At 44.8% G+C, this 20464-nt stretch overlaps 1 protein-coding gene across 1 annotated transcript; it reads right to left on the bottom strand.

The window, feature by feature from the left end:
- Window positions 1-518: 518 nt before the first annotated feature.
- On the bottom strand, window positions 519-16331 carry LOC148120871 (schlafen family member 2-like). The gene is made up of 8 exons (XM_087910209.1): window positions 16045-16331; window positions 15796-15876; window positions 12411-12495; window positions 12169-12248; window positions 7342-7481; window positions 5227-6269; window positions 3564-3680; window positions 519-2653 (listed from the first exon to the last, which is right to left on the bottom strand). The coding sequence occupies exons 5-8, from the start codon at window positions 7434-7436 to the stop codon at window positions 2127-2129; spliced, it is 1782 nt and encodes a 593-aa protein (XP_087766335.1). The 5' UTR covers window positions 7437-7481; window positions 12169-12248; window positions 12411-12495; window positions 15796-15876; window positions 16045-16331; the 3' UTR covers window positions 519-2126.
- Between the last annotated feature and the right edge of the window lie 4133 nt (window positions 16332-20464).

Raw genomic sequence — 20464 nt, 5'->3', positions numbered from 1 at the left:
TTACCCTTTCCCAGGGCACCTCTCCTCCCCACACCAGTACAGCCTCCTCTACACAGTTTCCTGCTTCCTGGTTTCCTAGATTAGCCAGCTCCCATCCTGTCTCTCAGAGGTTTAGTGAAAGATAGCTGCTTTCACTAAATTCTCTGCTAAAGAACCTCCCATAAGTTCCCACAAACTTGACAGTACATTAGTCTCCAAGACAACCGTGTTGTCCCTTGACATACTCTCATGAACTGACCCTTGATCTTGCCTCCTTTTCCAAGTGTCTCCAATAGAGCTCAGACTCAGGGCTGTTTGTAGGTGGTGGCAGAGTGGTAAGGTGTCTTCTAGGCCAGTTCCTGGGGCTGGCTGTCTCAAGGGCAGTGCTCCTGCTGCCCTGCTAACATCTCCTCTGACTTCCTTGGCCTTCAAAGCTCTGAGGCACAGTTCTGAAAACCACAACCCCAAGTAATCAAAACATCTAAAACATCAGGTTAGAAATATTATTCTGGAAAATAATGAGAATAACAAGGCATTGGTGATGTTTTCAAATGATTATTTATTTTAGAAACATAAAAAATGGCAGAACATTTTGATGGCATCCAGTTTTGGTAAGTATAACTTCCCAGATATAACAGTGAAGCTTTATCAAAGAAAGATGCGTGCAGAATTGCATTTAGAAAGACACAGATCTAAGAAAATATTAGATGACAAATGAATTAGATTTTTAAAATAAATTGCATTGATTAAGAAATAGATGAAAACAGAAAACATGGCTTAGAATAACTGGCTTCTCTGAGCACCCAGCCCATAGCCCGGTCATACAAATTCTCATCATGGTCAACCTGCCCTTTGATGAGCACCATCAGAAGTCACAACAGGCACCACGGCATATATAATCACCCCTAGGGGCCAAATGTTGAGAAATTGTATCCTACACAATTGAAGATGTACAACAAGGACATTACTTCCTTTATGAAGGAAACATCAACATTTCAAACGCACAATACTCGCATATAAACTCAATGCTGTAAACACCTTCACAGGTGTTAATGTACAGCACAGACAATACTACAATTCGAATATAAAACAAATGTACTTCGAACCGTAAAAGAACAATATCGATTTCTTAAAACCATATTATCAAGACTTCAAAAGGGAACAATGTTATTCGAATATAAAACAAATGTACTTCGAACCGTAAAAGAACAATATCGATTTCTTAAAACCATATTATCAAGACTTCAAAAGGGAACAATGTTATAAAGAGAAACTGAGGCACATGCTATAGTCCCATAGAGAGTACTTGCATGTCCTCATTCCTGACACTTGTTGGCCTTTTGAAGCCTTACATCAACAGATACACTGTTTTCTTAAGACGCAATGTACAATTTTTATACGCATATTTGATCTTTCCGGAAACCTCCATATTTACTATTTGCTGCTGTGAGCAGTGTTCATTTACTTTCTGCAAACCCTGCGCCTTGGCTCTGTGATTTGGGACCTGTGAAAAGTCCTTCTTAGGGTTGTGACACACAAACCACAGATTTAACAGCAATAGCACACACAGTTGAGCAGCAACACTGTGACCAAATGTTGCACTACAATGCCTTCTTCATCATTTCCTTCACAATCTTCTCTAGGGAGAGTGTCTTCCATGATTAGAGTCCCCATGCATTTCCTCAACAAGAAGAATGGCTATGCAGATTGGGACAATTTTTGGCCTTTTGATTATTTTCTTAAGTATTTATTTTGAGGCCTGGTCTTTCTTCACACCCCTTGCAGTCCTGGAACTCTCCGTGTAGACTAAGATGACCAGCCTTATTCTAAGAACTGGAATTCAAAGCATCAATCACATCCCTTGGCTTAGGGACACATTTTTAAAGCACTATTTTACCATTGCCTTCTTCAATGGCCAATCCCTTTCCCAGAATTTCATTTCTATTTTTGTTTAGTTATCCAAAGACGTATTTTCCATATTTTAACAGAATGAGAGAATATTATCACCTACAAAACGTGAACTATCATGGAACCAAAGTCCATTTTCTATGACAGGCAGTCTCAAACATGAGTTAGGACAATCCTCGAAAAGTAAAGTATCTAATTCTATGTGTTTAAAAGTTCAGAGGCAAACTGATCACTACAGTTTAACCTTGGTACACTGGTCCTAAGATTTCATCAAGTGACTTCTCTAGGTCCCTTACTGTCTTAGTTGTCAGACGATACTTTCTGGGGTAACTTATTATCGAGCTTGAATCATATAGAGACACTGCCCTATGACCCAAGTACGTTATCTTTATCGCAATACCTATTTTACCAGTGAAACCGCCAAGATTCACCAGCTTCTGCTTTAAAGTTAGTGCAGTTTGTTTACAATCGTTCTTTATCTTAGCGCCCAGGTCCCTCAGAACAGAGCTGTCGCCTTCCAGCTCCTCCTCTCCATGGACAAAGCTGTGCAGGGTCAGGAGACTGTTCTGGGAAAAATGAAGCACATCCAAGATGACTTCCTGCTTCCTCTGCAAGCCCAGACTTAAAGTCCAGCTCTTAGAGATGATCAGCCTTCCCTGACAAAGTGAGCCCAGCTCTGTCTGAAGAAACTGCCCATATCTTTCATGTTCTGAGCACAGCTCCATGCGGAGGCCTTCTGGAGGGCATGGCACCTTTCTAGACAGCACTAGAAAAATAAATAAATACACCAAATTATAAAACAAAAATATCATGAATGTCCTGTATGAGCTATCACCAAGCAGCTGGTTAAGTCCCACACTTTGCATCACAACCCAGAAGGTGAACACACAAGACACCAAACGATAATTCAAGAACAGAAGGGCAGCAGCGCAAGGGGGACTTAGAAACTCAGTCTCTGCAAAGAGAGAGCTTTGGAAGCAGCTGAACACTCACATTCCCACCTTTTCCATAACATGGTGCAGCAGGAGCCTGCTCTGGTACTCAATGAATCGGAAGAGTCAGGGGAGCAAAGGACAGACCTAGTGCTGAAGACAGAAAAGTCAGGCATTAGGAAGCACCAAAGAGGTGATGAGACAGGAGGAAAGCGAGGAGAAACAGGATGGCTCCACAGAGCAAAGGAGGGAGCAGAGCACATTCCCAGAGCTCCAGTGATGGGGAGAGGATGCTCAAAGGAGAACACAAGGTAGGCTAGACTTCCCTGTGAGCACAGACTGGCAATCACGGCCATAGGGTCAATCCATAGTTCTTGAAAATCTGTTTCCAGTACAGGAATTTGAAGGGACACTGTCACCTTCTACCTGTCAGGTTGACATTGGAGAGGAAGTCCATTTTGTCTGTCCTCCTATGTCAGAATGTTACATGTAGCCAGGTGCTAGTGTGTGTGTGTGTGTGTGTGTGTGTGTGTGTGTGTGTGTGTGTGTTCTGGTGCTGGCAGGGTGGTATGGGGTGGTTAATGTTTGAGACAAAGTTATTCTAGGGACCTGAAAGGGACCTGACAGCAAATATCAATCCCAGTGCAGGAAACCTGGAGACAGATTTCAGCACAGAGACCTATTGAGGCGAGAAGGCCTGAACATAGTCACAGCAACCAACCTAGGAAGCCACAGTGACACTACCTGGAAGGAGGGCACTCTGTTGCTGGGCTTCTGGAATGTCAGTACCAAAGCAGCTACAGAAACATGGTGGTGGGCTGCTTGATTGAAGGGTCTGTTTATATTTTTGCTTGGAGAAACCTGAGAAGACAGAAAAGGTAATTTTAAATTTCTCACAGGTTATACTGTTCACTAACTAGAGCAATGTGTTTTAATAGTCCAAGTTGAACTGTGTTTTCCTAAGAGAAAAAGGGTTAGATATTGAGGTTAGATTTTGAGGTCAAATGCAATTTGCAAAATTCAGTTTTGATGATAGTGAAGTTCTCAACAGTACACTTACATAAAACATAACTGCAAAAAGCGCACTAAGAGTTCCTGAATGTGTTAACAACTAAGTGGGTCTGCTTTACTTTGTACTAAGTGACATTTAGACAGACATCCCATAGACCATGCTGGTGCAAACCCACAATGTGGACCTTGTGCCCCAAGTGCCCCACCACACCCAGTTTATGAGTTTACAAAGCAGAACGATTGAAACCAGGGCTTCACGGATGCTAGGCAACCACTCTGTCACCTCAGATATGTCCCCAGGTTTGGTTTCTTTTTAAAGCTGGTAAATCCAGAAGGAATGAAGGCTGGGAAAGAAGTGGGTTTGTGCAGAGATGGGGAAGCTGGCACTGGGAGAGTGCAGAAGTTTCTCGTGTTCATGTCAGCTGGGCATTCTTAGTCGAAGGGAGTTAAAAGGCCAGCATTTTTACCTTCTGAGAAAAATTCAGGGTCCTATTTTGTTTACAAATGACAGGAGGAGGAAGTTTTAAGGCAGAGGCACAAATGGCATTAAAGAGGTGAATAAAAACAAAGGAACAGATTAGATGGTGGGGTCTCTGAACTAAACACAGGGTACCACAGGACCCGGGGTAATTGAGACAGTCTATGGTGGGCAAGCGCATCAAAATGCCTAAACAAAGGGACATTCCCTTTGCTTTACTCGGTTTTCTAATGCATTTGTCACTGTTAGTGAAGGATGAGGGACACAGAAAGTTGACTCTGAGAAATGGGATCAATGCAGTGGGAGCCTGGGGTGGGCTCCAGGAGCCTTCGTAGGAGGAGGGGTTTGGACAGACAAGCTAGTTATAGTCTGAAAGAGGCAGGGAGAACTCGATAGGCAACTCTGGGTGGATGCGCAGAAATTCAGGAAGCAGATAGGACAGCGTCCATGAGAGGCTCTGCTGATCAGCTTTCTGATGGAAACGGACACTCCAGTGAGGTTAGGACTGGAGACCACTTTCAGGATTCTGTTATAAAAAGTTGAGCAGTGTTTTGCCCACGGCCTGAGTTTTGGTAGGGATTTCAGCTTAACCCATGGTGGGAGGTGACAAGACCCTTGAAGGGCATTATGAGACCTGCCCCTCTTCTTCCAGATTCACTCCTGACCACTGGAGAAGCAGGCTGTGTCACATTTACTCATTGTGAAGGAAATGGCTCATAGCCTTACTGAAAGCAGCTAACATACTTTCTGTAGGGAATGTCCTAAGTGGACAGAAGAAACAGGAGGTTGTGAGCTCTGGCTAGTATCTAGCAGAGATCAGTAAATGAGGAGTTAGATGTTGCCTAGGCCCCAGAAAGCAATCTTCTAACCCCCCCCCCGAGCAAATTAGAAAGTGATTGTTACTCCCCATTCCCAAACCTGATGTGGCTTCCATCTGGAGCTTGACCCATTCCTCTGAGGTAATTCTCTTCACTTCCTTGTCTTCCACGCGCCAGGACTCAGGCTCTGCAGCGAACACAGCACAGCAGAATCTCTCCACTCTGAGTGCACACACATATGAGCACATGGCTCCCTGTCTGAGGACTGGGATGAATTTGCATGTGTACTGTATCTTCTGCTTCTCCTCACAGAAGTGACCAACAGGTAGCTTTCGGATGCACTCCTCTATTTCACTCTCTAGATTCTCAAGATCTCCTTTCTCTGCTTCAAAACCAATTATTTGTCGTTTTTCCAAATCTAAACCAATGAACAAATATCCCCCATCAGTGTTTGCAAATGCAGAAACAGTTTCAGGAAGAATCTCCAGAATGTTTTCTTTAGGGGACATTTTAATTTCTGCATGTTCGGATTCAGTGAAAAAGAATGTCTCCTCGTAGGTTAACTTTGCTCTGTTAAAAAACGTGGCAAGACATTCATCAGAGTCATGTGATCCAGGCAAGCTCTGTCTTGAACATGACCTCCCTTCAGAGTCTTTCTTGGCTTTGAGGGACAGCACTGCAATAGGACCTTTCAGTTCCTCTGAAGTTGAGAAATGTCTCACATAGAAATTGGTTTTCAAGGTAAGAACACGCTGACCAGAGACATCCAGGATCCATGGTTTCACAAAAATTAAAAAGTACCCTTTGTTCTGCATGTAGTCTAGATATTTATGCGAAAATGAAAGCATTTTACGAAATGATTCTTCCAGATCCAGTCCTACTCCATCTCTGATGAAGCTGTAATTTGAATTCTTAACGTGAGCCTTGACCACGCCCCCTCCTGAATTCAGCAGAGTGCACACAGCCTGTGAGATACTGTGGGCCTCTCTCTTTCTCAGTTGTGAATCTTTCATTGTCTTCCTAGTCTTCTCTCCCAGTGTGATTTCTTCTACAGACAGAACCAGTTCGGCATAGTCCGTCTCCTGGTCAACACTGATGTTCATTTCCTGAGCACTTGCTCCCTTTTCCAGATGAAGTTCTTTCCTGTAAAACAGACAGAGCCATTAGAGCAGGAGTCAACCAGTGAGAGCCAGCTCTGCTTTACAGAACACACAGCACAAGCACCTGAGCTGCTCTGCATGAGTCAGTGTGAAGGTCGGACCTGATGTTTTGTTTATGGGATGTTTGACAAATTTTGAACTGACTACAGTAACTTGTGAACTTGGTAAATTTTCACATTGGTTGTTGTGATTATATATAATCCTCTTCTCGACGTTTTAAACTAATAAACTTCTTTGTGTATATTCATCATTTATGGCCCTGTGTTATATAAGGGACATTTAGAAATTTTAGTCTATTTATTTTACTACTTTATGCGTATGTGTTTTTTGCCTGCATGTATGTATGTGCACCACAGGTGTGCCTGGTGCCCATGGAGGTCAGAAAAGTGTGTTGGATTCCTCAGGATTGGAGTTGGTGATTGTGAGCCCCCATATGAGTGCTGGGAATCTGCCCCGTGTCCCCTGTAAGAACAAGGGCTCTTAAGCACTGAGCCAGCTCTCCAGCCCCTAGAGAAGGACATTTAACCTAGGTGAGTGCTGCACACTGAGTATATTCTCCTGTCTGACCTTTCTTTGATGTCCCCTATGCCCACTTCAAAAATTCACATCTTCTTTCCTGTCTTATATATACATATGATTTTATGGATGTAAAACCTATAAATTCTAGGAAATACAACCAAGAGGAAATGTCTGAGATTTGTCTCTCTAGCACTGCCTTGATTCATTGAGTGTGAGCATGTCCCATGGTCTCCATTCCCCACAGTGGTTGGGATGACACTCAGGGCTTTGCATTTGTGAGGTGAGCATTCTCCATGGGGCACACCACAGCCCTTCCTTCCTCACTCTCCATCTCCCTCCTGGTGTGTTTTTTAGGCTCTTGGGTCTTGATTTTCTTTTTTCATTTTCTCGGGACTTTTGTTTCTAATCCTGTGAAGTCTTCTTTGTACCATTGCTTAGGAGCACTCTGTTCTGTCCTAGGACTCTGAGCTTCTGACTTTCCTTCTGGGCTGCTTCCTAATTTCTTCCCACCATGACAAATCAGTTAGTTCACATACCTTGAGTCTTTCAAATTTGCCGAGAGCTGATCAGAGGGCTCTGCGAGTGTCTGTGGATTCACACCTTTCACCGACATTGGGCTGTTTGGAGGCATTGTTTCTTTCAATAACTTCTCAACTGCTTTCTGACACTCTGCTTTCTGGGGACAAAAACCATGTTAGTCTTCGTGATACCAATGCACATAATATTGGACTCTTTGTTTTTTGTTTGTTTATTTGTCTGTTTTCAGTTCCTCATGTAGGTCATTTTATCACACTGTGAACACTGAGATTGAATTATTTACTAGAAAAACCTATTTCTCCTTGTGACGAGACTCAGCTCTAGCACACACCTTTAATCCAAGAGTTTTCTGCTTGAATCTTGTTAATGGGAGTAAATAAAATGAACCATAGTTCAAGAGGTGGAGCAAGCAACCAGTTGATAAGGAAAAAAGTCCATAGACAGTGAGAGGGAGTCCAGAAGATGAAGGAAGAGAGAGACGCATAGGAAGTAGAAGGGAGGGACATTCATTTGGGGAAGTTTTAATTGACAGTATAGGAGAAAACTCCTTTTTTGAGATGTTGATAGAAGAGGAAGCAGTTGCCCCTCTAAGCTGGGTGACTTTCACCCAAGCATCTGACTCTCAAGTCTGTATTGGTAAAATTGAATGATTAGTTAAAAACAACAGCTCCTTTAGAAATTCCCTGGCTTAGTGGTTTCATTGGTTTTTTTCTTCAGTTTACAGGTTTGTGTTTCTGTCTACTCAGTCTAATATTGGGCATTTCCAAATATTTTAAAAAATTCAATTAGTGTAGTTTTGAAAATCCTGTTTGGTTCTTTCATATGCTATTTAATTAGTGAATTCATATTCCAAAGTGACCATCCTGGTCCCCGTCTTTCCTGAGAGTAGTTCTCAGAACCCCAGCCAGGGCAACTCCACTGTGCAATGGAGCTGCTCTTCCCTGCTCCACGTGACAGACGACAGGAGCACACAGCATCCGTCCACACCAGGACAGTCCTGCTGATGTCAGCAACTCCAACAGGACTGGACACCTGGCTTAGTGCTTTAGAGCACTGACTGCTGTTCCAGAGCAGCCTTGTTCAGTTCCCACCATGCACAGATGATGTGGGATTCCCCTCTGTATGCTGTGAAGATATTGTTTTTATTACCATTGGTAAATTTAAAAAAAAAAACAAACAAACCTGCTATGGGCCTATGGCAGCACAGGAGGGAGCAAGGCTGGAATTCCAAGCAGAGATGGAGGAGAAAAGAAGGCAAAGTCAAGGAAATGCCAGGCAGCTGTCAAAAGAGACAGATGCTGGAGATTTATCCGGTATGCCACAGCCTTGTGGCAATACGCAGAATAATAGGAATGGGTTCCTTTAAGATGTAAGAGTTAATAAGAAGCCCAAGCTAACAGGCCAAGCAGTGTTTTCATTAATATAGTTCCTGTGTGATTATTTTGGGTCTGAGCTGCTGGGAAATGAACTGAGCAGTCTCAGCCTACACATGTGGTACTTCATACATGTGGTGCCAACACATGCATGCAGGCAAAGCACCAATACATACAAAAATAGTTTAAAATTGTTTTAAACACAACTTTCCCTTGATGATCATAGACTTGAATTACTACTACACTCAACCTCGGCCTGAAGAGCTTCCCTCTGCAGTGGTCAGTGGTTAATGCAGAGACTCATCACTGCTCAAATGTTGGGAAGAATTGGCTACTGAGTTCCCCTCCTTAAATGAAAAAAAAAATATGGCCCGCCCTGTCAGTGCAGAAGACGGCACATGAAGAAGGTCGGGGCTGAGAGCTGGAGCCTGAGAAACGGGTCGTGTTGAGGAGAACTTGCTGATCTTCTAGAGGACTCAGGTTTGCTGCACTGCACTGAGTGGCAGCGCATTAGCATCTGCAGCCCAGGACCAGGGATAAGGATCCTCTCCTGACCTCTGTGTACACACACACACACACACACACACACACACACACACACACACACACTCATGTGTGTCACCTTCCTCTTCACAGCAGCCGAGTAGCTGACTCAAATAGCCTGTCAGCAGGCGAGTGGATGAGGAGCACACGGCTGGCGATGCACAATCCAGCCGACTACATCCTCACTCTGTACTGAGGGTTTATTCAGCCATAGGGACGAATGAAGTGCATCGTTGCAGGAAAGTGGATGGAGCTGAGGAGTGTCATACAGAAAGTGATACAGAAAGACAGACATCACGTGTTTACTCTCACATGCAGAATGAAGCCCCTAAAAGGTATTAAAGTACAAGGGCCGGAAGAGGAACAGGAGGGGAGGGGGAGAAGAGAGAATAAAGAGGGGTTCCCATGACCAAAGGACATCTCGTGGGTGACAACGTCAGAGTGAAGCTCCTTATTCAGTAAAAACGAATACCAATCAATAAGAAAGAGGCTCCTGTAGAGGGAAAACATCACCACCACCAACAAATCAATTTTCTCAGCATGACTTCCAGCCTGAGGTGTTTTGAACTGCAGCTGCTTTGCTGTACTGACGCTAGGGGGCACTCTCACACAAAACGACAGCGAAGACACCTTGGACAAGGGGAGCTGCAGAGATGTGGGAGGATAAGGTGGGGCACTTCAGTGTCTTGGCCAATGGCAAATCAATGCAACTCTCCTAGCCTGTCCCTGTTGTGAGCTAACCCCACTGAGCTCATCTGACTTCAGGGAACCGAGTTTGCCTGAGTCACTTGTGCTGTCCTTGCCAGCTCGGTGTGGATGCTCAGGATTCTTTTATGCCCTGTAGAGTTTTAGCTCTCTGAACATGTTTGAGTGTGCTTTGTGTGTGTATTATAGCTGAAATTTTTGAATGTTTTTTTTTTCTGCTGTGTATGTCTGTGAATCACTAATATCCCTGGTGTCTTTGGCAGTCAGAAGACGACATTAGGACATCTGACTTGGAGTTACAAATGGTTGTGAGCTGCCCTGTGGGTGCCAGGACCAGGTCTTCTAGAAGAGCAGCCAGTGCTCTGAATTGCTGAGCCATCTATCCTTGTCAGTCTTTCTTCAGCCTTCCTTTCTTCTTTTACTAACGTAAATGCCATGTATTCAGAGTGCAGAATACCCATATGAAATATGTACATATTATGGGATGGTTAAATTAAGTTAATTAACTTGTGGATTGTTTGATACAAATATGATAAAACTGTCATTTTGTGTGAAGAACACTAAACACCTACTTCTAGAGTTAGGCCTGGTGGTCCATCCCATAATCCCGGTACCCAGGAGAACAAGGCAGAAACTGCACAACTTCAAAGTCAAACTTGGAATGTAGAGTGAGTTCAACATCAGCCTGAGTAACTTAAGCGAAACTCCCTCTCCAAATAAAAAGTAATCAGAGGATTGGAACAGAACAGCTGCCCAGCATGTCCTCGGCCCTGCCTTCAACCCTCAGCACCACAAATACGAAGTCTAATTTTGGTGTCTTTCCAGGTAGAACACACTACTGTTTGCTGCAGGCGCCCTGTACTGCACTTCTCCTCTTACATGACAGATAGTTGATAGCCTTTCAGCATGCGAGCCCCCTCCCTGCTCACTGCCACCCTAACTTCTCCTGTCATCTGAGTTTCTGTAGATTCCTTATGTAAGTGAATTCATACAGGATTTCCCTTTCTGTGCCTGGCTTATTATACAGATCATATTGTCATTAGGTTCTTCCATGTGTTCACAAGTGACTATATTTCCCTGCTTTTAAGGCTCCATCTCAGTCCGCTGTATGTGTACTACATATTCTCTGCTTCTCATCCATCCATGATTTCATATTTTGACTTTTTCAAAAATGCAGCAACAGCCAGGGACATGCAGCTGTCTCTCTGCCATAATGATCTCATTTCCCTGGACAAGCCTAGTGGTGTCTCTCACTAGTTGAGCTGCCACTGTGTTCTCCAAGTTACCCACTCTAATTCATACGCTCACCCACACTGTGCTGGGTTCTCTTTACTCCACATCTGTGACAACATTTCTCTTTCATCTTTCTGGTAACAGTCACTGCAGAATCAGGAGCTGGAGAGACAGGCTCCATCGTTAAGAGCACCTGCTGCACTTACAGAAGACTCAAGTTCCATACATGCACATAAAATAAATTAGTCTTATAAAAAGTAAGGATGCTGAAGGATAGCTCAGCAGTTAAAGCACTGGCTGCTCCCCCAGGGGACCTGGTTCAGTTCCTAGCACCCACATGATGACTTAACCTTCTATACCTCCAGTTCCAGGAAATCTGTCACCCTCTTTACTTCTACAGAGCAACAGGCACATACATGGTGTACCTACATACATGAAGACAATAAATAATAATTATTATAAAATAGTTATTTTTCTAGTATAAATATAATAATTAAAATAATAAATTGCCCAGTCATTGTGACAAGAATAAATCATATTTCACTGTTCTTCTTGTACCTCCTCAAAGATTATGACTTTAAATTTTTGTCAAGTATCTCTTTGGCATTTGTGAATCTGCATTGAATGTTTCCCCTCGCCTCTATCCAGCTGTGGACTCCTGAACTGTTGGGGGTCTGGGACATCTCTTCTGTCAGCACCCTAGTTTTGGGGTCTGAAAATTATCTTTTTAGCTCATTTTTAGCTGAAGTGTATCTTTAGTGTGAGTTCCAATTTCATTCTTCTCTGTGTAGAGATCTTTCGTCAGTTTCTGGTTTTAGGGTTAGTTCTCTAAGAGGATGGGGCATCATTAAGGGACTCTGGAGATCTACATAAATCCCTCTTCCCTGCCTCACCAGCCAGACTTAGACCAAGCATAATTCAGCACCCTTAATCCTTCCCTTTCCCCAAATAGAGGAAAGCATTTGCTCTCACCAAACTCCTGCAGGATTCAGGTCCCCAGAAGTCTGTGCGTTGGGAGAAGAGGTTGTGGAGATGCCAAGGATCCAAAGATCCTAGAAGAAACAGAAACTATTCAGGGTTTACAGGAAACGTTGTGTTGTTGAATCAGCAACTCTTACTCATCGCGGAATAGACAGGACCTGCTCTTGGGGTGAGGACAGAAAGAGAAATATAATGAGTCTGCAGGATGCTGGCGTGAACCTGCCTCACCCTACCTTGTGCTGGAATCTATTTGCTTGAAGTCCTTTTTGCTCAAGGGAGGGAATTTCACGTTGTGCAGCCTCCTCCAGAGCAGGAGCCCTGCAAGGACGAGAGTTCCTTCAGTGCCGAATGTGGCTTCTCCTGGATAAATACTTAACCTTCATGAGTTCTGGTTTTGTTTCCTTGTTGTTATTGTTTGTTTCATACTTCCACAGAGGGAATAAAGCAGTTTTGTTCCTTTGTCTTCTTTCTCTCTCGGCCCAGAGTTACCCAAATTCTGTTCCCCAACCTTGTTCCCACCTCAGCCTCCAAAATACCCATGATCATGGGCACACCCATCACTCTGTTGTCATTTCTAGGGCAGAATTCAATCTGTCAGCATTTGACTTAAGCCTCTGCACCTATGATGTTCTTCTTAGCATAACTGTTGAAACATGCTGGTGTTAATTTTTCACAACTTCATGAAAGGAGGGGGGAGTGCTGGGCCGAAGCTCAATGGCAGAGATCTGCCCTGATGTGTGGACCGTTCTGGATAGAACACCATGCAGCACATCGATTAACCTACAGCTGAAGGAAGTACCATTTCACCGACATGATGAGCTTTCTTTCCCTCATGGGCAAGTTCATCATGGTTTGCCATCCTGGCAAAAATTAAAGCAGAAAGTTTGGAATTTTGTTTTGCTCTGCAGTCATGTTTCATTTACAATTAGTTTGTAAAATAATGATTAGCAGCTTCTGTCAAAACCCTGAAAACTGTAGCTTTTTAAAATGAGTCATTTGATTCACATATGTATGTGTACCACACTTGTGACTGGTGCTCAAGGAGTTCTGAAGAGAGATCCCCGGAACTGTAATTAGAGATGTTGGTGAGCCACCATGCTGGGAACTAAACCCAGGTCCTCTACAAGAGCAGCAAGTGCTCTGAACCTCTACACCATCCCAGTGCCTGTAAATTGCTCCTAAATTCATATTCATGTTAATGCATCAGTCCTTCTTACTATCATGACAGCTGAGATTGGAGATGGGTTCCAGACGGTTAGAGCAATATATATGAGGATCAGACACCATCATAAATGAGGCATGAGGATAGTAATCATATCTACTGATTTTTATTTATAATTCATTTTTATTTATGTATTTTGAGATGGGATCTTTCTATGTCCACTTGGCTGACCTCGACCCATCAGACTGGCCTTTAACTCACAGAGATCCACCTGCCCATGCATCCTGAGAGCTGGAATTAAAGGCATGAGTCAACCCTCCTGGCCACAGCTATTGAATTTCATTAGGCCCAAGGGTTCTCTCATAAATATCCTCAAATCTACATGTAGATGTGGTGCAGGGATATAAAGATTATACTGGGAGCTGGGAATCCTGAGAAGATACACAAAATAATTAAATCACAGAAAACAAAAGTAGAATCCTGAAGTAAAACAGCCTTGTGGGAAAGAAGTTTGTTTTGACTCCAGGAATCCAATTCAGAATAAATCATGAGGATGCATCTGAATCGTGACTTGTTTTACAAGAAGGTAATATCATCTAAGACTGCAAAAACTATATAGGAACACTAAAGAAGTTTCTGGAAGCTGAATTACTAGGTCAAGTGATAAAACTGCTTATATATTTTATATTCACCATTGGGGTTTCCCCAACAACAATTTTCTCTTGGGCAGGTGTGTGGATGCACACACAGCACCTGATAGGACACAGGCCTAGGATTCCGTATCTATTACAAACCATCATGTTCCTCTATGTTCTCCAAGTACCCAGAGCAAGGAGGAAAACACTGTTCCAAGATGAGTTCAGACTGGCCATACATTCAGATAGGTCCCAGCTAAGGAAAACATTGAACACACTGCTGAAAGTTCATAGTCAGGCTAAAGAAAGAAGTTTGGTCTCCCAAGAAATGAACAGCGAGGAAGCCAGATGTGTGTGATCACTCAAATGTAGACTGAATGCCTAACCATGATGTTCATGTGATGTAACTGAGCTAGAAACTCGCAGGAAGTTGTGTGTTCTCACTCTGATGAGCATTCTGGTTCACAGGAGAGCTACTTAGTGTGTGTTAGCGCCAGTCAGTACCAATTTCTACACAGGAGAGCAGCCCCAGATGTGAGTCACTTTGCCCAGTGCCCTGCCAGAGATCCTCATCTCCATCTAAAATGCTGCAAGGAGCCAAGCATGCTGTTGGCCTTGGGAGCCTGCTGTGGGCATCCTGAGCTTGAGGCAGGCAGTACACACATTGTGTTCTGGCCAGTTCTGGCCAGCCTAGGGTACACACCAAGACCCTGTCTGCCTCCCTCCCCTCTAAAATACTAAAACAAAACCATAACCAAACTACACTGGGTCTAAAGCTATTGTACTGCCGAGAAAGATACAGTTTCCTTTCTGCCCAGTTAGTAGTTGCAGCCCCACCCTGTTCTCTGCTCTGCTGAGCAGTCTCAGTTCCTCATTCCTTACCAGCCCCTCCTGTCCTGCACCCTCCTTACCAGGTCCAGTCCTAAGCCAGCACCCCTAGATCACCATCCATAATGAAGGAGGCGGAAATCATATCTCACACCAAAGGGCAAAATGACAGTGACCCTAAGATTATTAAAACCCGAGGGTGATACCATGCAGTCACATTTAGAGGAGCTGTGGGCTAGCCTGGGGCAATGACCATCTCAGTTCTAGGGCCCATCTATGAAAACTGACTATGGTTCATATTCATTACCTTCAGGCACACGACTGTGATTCTGTCTTTCAAAACCAAGGCAGATGCCAGAGTTCACCAATTCCCAAGAGTGACATAAAGCTCACTCAAGTCCTGGACCCCTGGGTCTAATTTACCAGATTTCCTTCTGACATTGTAGCATTGAGTTTGGGGACATTCTCTCAGAAAGGAACTGGGGTTCAGGGTGTCCAGTCAACTGTCTTTGGAAGTAAAGAGGATGACATTCAGATGTCCTTCCTTTCCCACAAATGCAGGTTGGTAGGAAAGCAGAGAAAGGGTGGCCAGGAGAGGAAGGACCTGCTTTCTGTGGAACAGCAGCAAATACCTAAGTCTTGACCATGCTGTCTCTTTCTCTTCTGGGTTGGCACTGTGCATTTCCTTTGGAAAAGCAAAGTTCCCATCTTCTAAATTACAAAGTTCCATAGGGGCTGATTTCTTCCTGGCTCTAGAGTGCTGCTCCTCCCCTTCCGGGAACCATATTTTCTTACCTTGCAACAGGGTCAGGTCTCCAGAAGAATAGGGAACCCTCAAGAGACTCTAGAGAGTCACAAAAGCCTGTTATACACAGCCCCTTCATGACCTCCCTATTCCTGCCTCACTAGTCAGTCACAGAACAAGCATAGTAGGTTCTCTCAGCAACTTAAAGCCCCCCTTCCTCTCTAAGAGAGGAAGACATTTGCTCTCACCTCAGCTCCGGTGACTCCCAAGTCCTCAGCAGCCTGTGCTTTGACAGAAGAGTCTATGAAGATGCCAAGGAGTCAAGATTCCTACAAGGAAACCATATTGGGTTTACCTGAGAGGGATGGGTTGTGCTGGCAACTCCCACACTCCACATCCTCCCGGTGTCAGTAAGCTGACAGGCCCTGACATTGGGTGGGAAGAGGAAGAGAGAGACAGTGGGGTCAAGGATGCTGCAATGGACCTGACTCACTTACTCAGCGTCCTGGAAGCTGAGTTCACTGAGGCTCAGAGCACTGGTAGGCTTCCAGTTGTCTCGCTTCCAGTCTTTTCGAGAGACGGGAGGTTTGATATCAGATAACCTCTTAGACAGCAACTGGCTTATATATAGCCAAGGTGTGGTTGCTTGATGCCCTGAAGTGGACTGGTTTTATGAATTATACTGTGCTGTACGCTGGGACTTTGAGCCTTGCGTCACTCCAGGAAGTATGATGGGGAACTTCCCCGCTCTGTGTAATCCTCACTCAAAATGGACGAAGACAAGAACAAGAACAAACAAAATGCGAACACACGTGAAAGTGCGGAGAACACAGGGACCAGATGGAAGGAGAAGGGCAAAGGGAGGGTAGAGGTTCAGGGGAATTTGTTCCTATCTAGTAAATACTGGCATGAAAAACATTCTAATTTAATTTAGAAAAGAAATGGGCTGTTTGTGGTGTCTTAGCAGGAGCGCCAGCCTTCCATCTTTAGCAGCCAGCCCTGAGCAGCCTAAGCCCCAGAGCCACAAAGGGCAGGTGCTGGAGGGCTGGGAGGAGGAGAGCAGTGAGTGTCCTGGGGAGAAGGAAGGGGCCTGCAGAGGGCTGCTGTTAGCCCTTGGGCACCTGGCAGGAGCCTTCAGACAGAAACTTGGCCAGCCCAGCATCCTATGGCCACTAAGACACCACATTGTCTGTGTGCCCTGTGCCACTCCTTCCCCCCTTTTAAGAGACAAGCTCCAGATGTTACCTCTCTCTTCTTCCCCTTGCTCCTCTGAAGAGGCAGGCAGGCCTTTGCATCCCTTGCTCTCTGTCTCTCTGTCTTTCTGCCTGTCTCTCTGACTGTCACCCTGTTTCTCTGCCCCCATTCATGTCGTCCCCTCACCACCTCCCTCGTCTCTTCTGCCACACCTGTCCCCAGAGGTTGGTCTCTCCTCTTTCCCCCACTTTCCCCCATTCCTTTTCTCCTAATAAAAGCCCCTCCACGTGAGCTCCATCGCATGGTGTCTTTCTCACGCCACTTTTAAAATTCTAACATTGGCATCGTGTGAAGCTTGACAGACTATCCTGGCATTTCCGATCACCTACTAGCAATCTGAGGCATGTCCAGAACATGCTGTAAAAGTGGCAACCCCAGTAACCAAGCAAAAACTGCCTTTCATCTCAACTGTTGCCAAGACCCTCTTCAGAGTGTAGGCAACAGGACACTGGGGAATCTACTGCCTTGAGTTGTCACCTAGACAAAGGCAGGCTGGTCCTCCATCAAATTCCTAGTCCCTGTTGGACCGTCTGCGACCTAGCAGGCCTAGACCTAACAGCAGAAGACTGATGTTGCCCTGAGACCTCTGTCCTCAACTAGCATGGAGGACCCTGGGGAGTAGCTGTCTAGGTAGCCAGCAAGTGAGCATCTCTCATTTTCAATCGCTAAACTCAGGTAAACATTACACTTCTCAGAACACTGATGCCCTTTGATCACTAGTAGCTTTGTCAGTTTAACAGCAGCAACCAAGGCTTCAGCTGCCTCCTCAGGTCTCTGTGTGAAATTCAGGTCACAGGCCTCACTTTCCTAGAGTTAATACTAAATCCGGGCACAGTTCCCCTTGCTCCGAGACTCAAGAAAAGAGAAATCTCAAAACATATTTCCATGTAACCTTTACCATTCCTTTATTTAAAAGAGCTCACTTTGCACTGACTGCCCACAGTGCTCAGCCCCCTGTGTCTCCTAGTGAATTAGATTGAAAGACAGTGTTTGAGGTGTGAAGTTTATGTGAGGGTAAGACAGCTTAAGATGTGCGGATCTCAGAGTGTTTCAGGGTCTAAGAAAGTGACTTAAGGTGTGTGAATGCGTGTTATGAAGGTCTGAGGATGAAAGGCTTAAGTGCCAGTGAAGAGAAAGCGATTTGAGACGCTTGAAGAATGAAACACGTTTCTCTCTCTCATTTTGCTACTGTGATATTAAGACTGCAAAAGTTAACTGTCTTCACAGTACTCGATGGGATTCTGGTAAGCTAGTAACCTAGCGCTGGTGAAGAACTACACACCATACTACCACCATGTCACCATAGCCACAAGCTCAGGACTTTAATTCCCTTACTAACTATAGGTTTAAAAGGTCCTTTGCATTGTGCTACAAACATCTGTCACAGTTTCCTGGGCAGAAGAAAGGGCATTAATGCTTTCGGTGAAAATCATGTCTGGTTTGAGTGTGAGTGTGAGTGTGAGTGTGCTGCCGTTTCTCACGTGTGTAAAAGTTATCTTTCCCACACTCACAGAGTTCTCGTAGGTTCCAGGGAGTCGGCTGGGATCCACCTGAACATCTCAGACTCACTCCAGATAAGTACGATCCCCACTTTCCCTGGTCTTGTGATGCCCCCTCCCTCAATTATAAGGACCTAAGAAATTTTTTTTCTCTAAATTTAACTTTTATCTTCTGTCCCGCCAACATCTTCCTCAGTCCAAGCAGTGCCAGATGTTTCCACAGAGTGGGCAGAAATGAAACAACCACATACATCAGGATGTCGTGGCCAGCACCCCAGTTTTTTTAGGTCCCCAAGCGTTTGATACTCACAAGTCAGCAGTAAGCAGTCTTGAGAACTTGGTGCCCTCACTTCCTGTCCCCACTTGCCATCCCTAACTCACTCTTTATAATAAGCAAAGGTAGGAATGTTAGCATCCGGGCACCTGCATTGTCCTTCCCCTGAGGACCTGGCAGGATGCACTCCGGCAGTACCCTGGCCAGCCGAGGGCTCTATGGTTGCTGTCACTACATAGTCTGTGTGCACGAGCCATGTGCACAAGCTATGTGCTCCCCTTTAGAGACAAGCTCCACTCGTTCCCCCTCTCTCTCTTTCCTGCTGCTCCTCTGAAGGTGCAGGCAGGCATTGGCCCTTCTCTCTTGCTCTCTCTCTAACTCTCCCTGCCTCTGTCTCTCTTCCTCTCTGCCTGTCTCTCTGTCTCTCCCTCTTTCTCTCTCTCTGCCTTTCTCTTCTCTTCCACCACTCCTGTCTCCAGAGTCCAGTCTCCCCTCTCCTCTCTTCCACTCTTTTCCCATACCTTTGCTCCATTTAAAAGAGAAACAAACAAACAAAAAACCCAAAAACCCATGTGAGCTCTGTCACATGGCGCCTTTCTCTCATGTGCCGCTTTTAAAATGACGACAGCTGCTGTACCAGTGCAGGCAGAGGGCATCCCCCCCCCCTTAGCCCTGCAAGAAAAGACTCCAGTGGTCCTAAGGAGTTTACAGCCTCCTACTGCTTTGCTTTCTTTGGAGCTCTTTTCAAACTCAATATGACCACACATCCATTTTTGTTTTTTCTAGCTCTTTCCCTCAGTGAGTAATCTCAGGAAAACACAAGCTTTTCGGTTTCTTTGATTTAAGGGTTTTTTTTTTTAATTTAGGGTGGGGTATGATTTAGTAAATATATATATTAAACAAAGATTGGCATACCCATCCCCTTTAAACTCTGTCACTTCCAGTGCCCAGAGACCTCAGGTTTGAATACACAGGGGACAAAATGCCCAGATTACTAGGGACTCTGTGGGGTGCATTGTTTGGTCTCTGAAGTTCAACCCAAGCCCCAGTCCGGCCTCAACTCCCTGCTGGTGCAAGTGCAGCCTAGACTCTCACTGTCTGGACAGGTAGGGGCTGCCTGTGTGAGAAACTGAGTGAGTGTGCTCCAGGCCACTGCTGTGGCAGAGCGGGGAGAGTCACCAACTCCTCACTTGCTGAATTCTTCCTAATTATACTTGAATCTGTTTCCCATCTCCAAGAGAATTTGAACAAACAACTTGCCTGGGGAGTTAAAAACCCAGATTGTTGGAGTTTTGAAAGAGTAGAAGACCCCAGAAGCCCTGATCAGTGCAAGCGTCAGACACTGGCGGATGCAGGCCTAAGGCTTGAGAAGGACCCAGCTCCATTTTGCCTCTGTGAGGTAATGCAGTTCCAGGCAAAGGCTGAGGTTGGCTTCCTTTCAATTTCCCCACCTTTCTTAGGTTTTGTTTCTTAGAAAATGAAAGCACAGTTCTCTGTTCTCCTCTGCCTCCACCCTACTAACCTGAGTAAGCAAAGTCTACTTCCTGTTGGGCAATATTCGTCACGTTACAGTAAGTATGATATCATGAAATCCGGCTTGAGACTGAAAAAACTGTATTAAAATACACTAAATCCCTTGCAGAACAAAGGGGGGAAAGGTTTAGATGAACTCTAAACTGAAGCATAAATCTAATCTCATCAGTAAAAACCAGCAGTCAGATATTGGGGTAAAAACATGAGAGATCAGAGAAGCAGGGGACTTCCTGCCTCTTCCATTCCTCCAACGAAGAAAGCCTAGATCCCCTCTCCACCCTGCCTTATCCCTTCCTTATCTGTCCTGCCCAGTCCCATAGCCATTCAGTCCCAATGAAACACATTAATTATAACTGG

Source organism: Myodes glareolus, chromosome 9, assembly GCF_982192425.1.
Source record: "Myodes glareolus chromosome 9, mMyoGla1.1, whole genome shotgun sequence".
In the NCBI taxonomy this organism is placed as follows: Eukaryota; Metazoa; Chordata; class Mammalia; order Rodentia; family Cricetidae; genus Myodes; species Myodes glareolus.
This window is presented reverse-complemented; position numbering and strand designations above follow the sequence as displayed.

Coding starts and splice junctions, on each gene's coding strand:
- LOC148120871 (XM_087910209.1), bottom strand. CDS start 7,436: ATGCCTCCAAACAGCCCAATGTCGGTGAAAGGTGTGAATCCACAGACA. Junction 6,270..7,341: donor GCAAATTTGAAAGACTCAAG/GTATGTGAACTA, acceptor TCTGTTTTACAG/GAAAGAACTTCATCTGGAAA. Junction 2,654..3,563: donor ACAGAGTGCCCTCCTTCCAG/GTAGTGTCACTG, acceptor TTATTTTTCTAG/TGCTGTCTAGAAAGGTGCCA.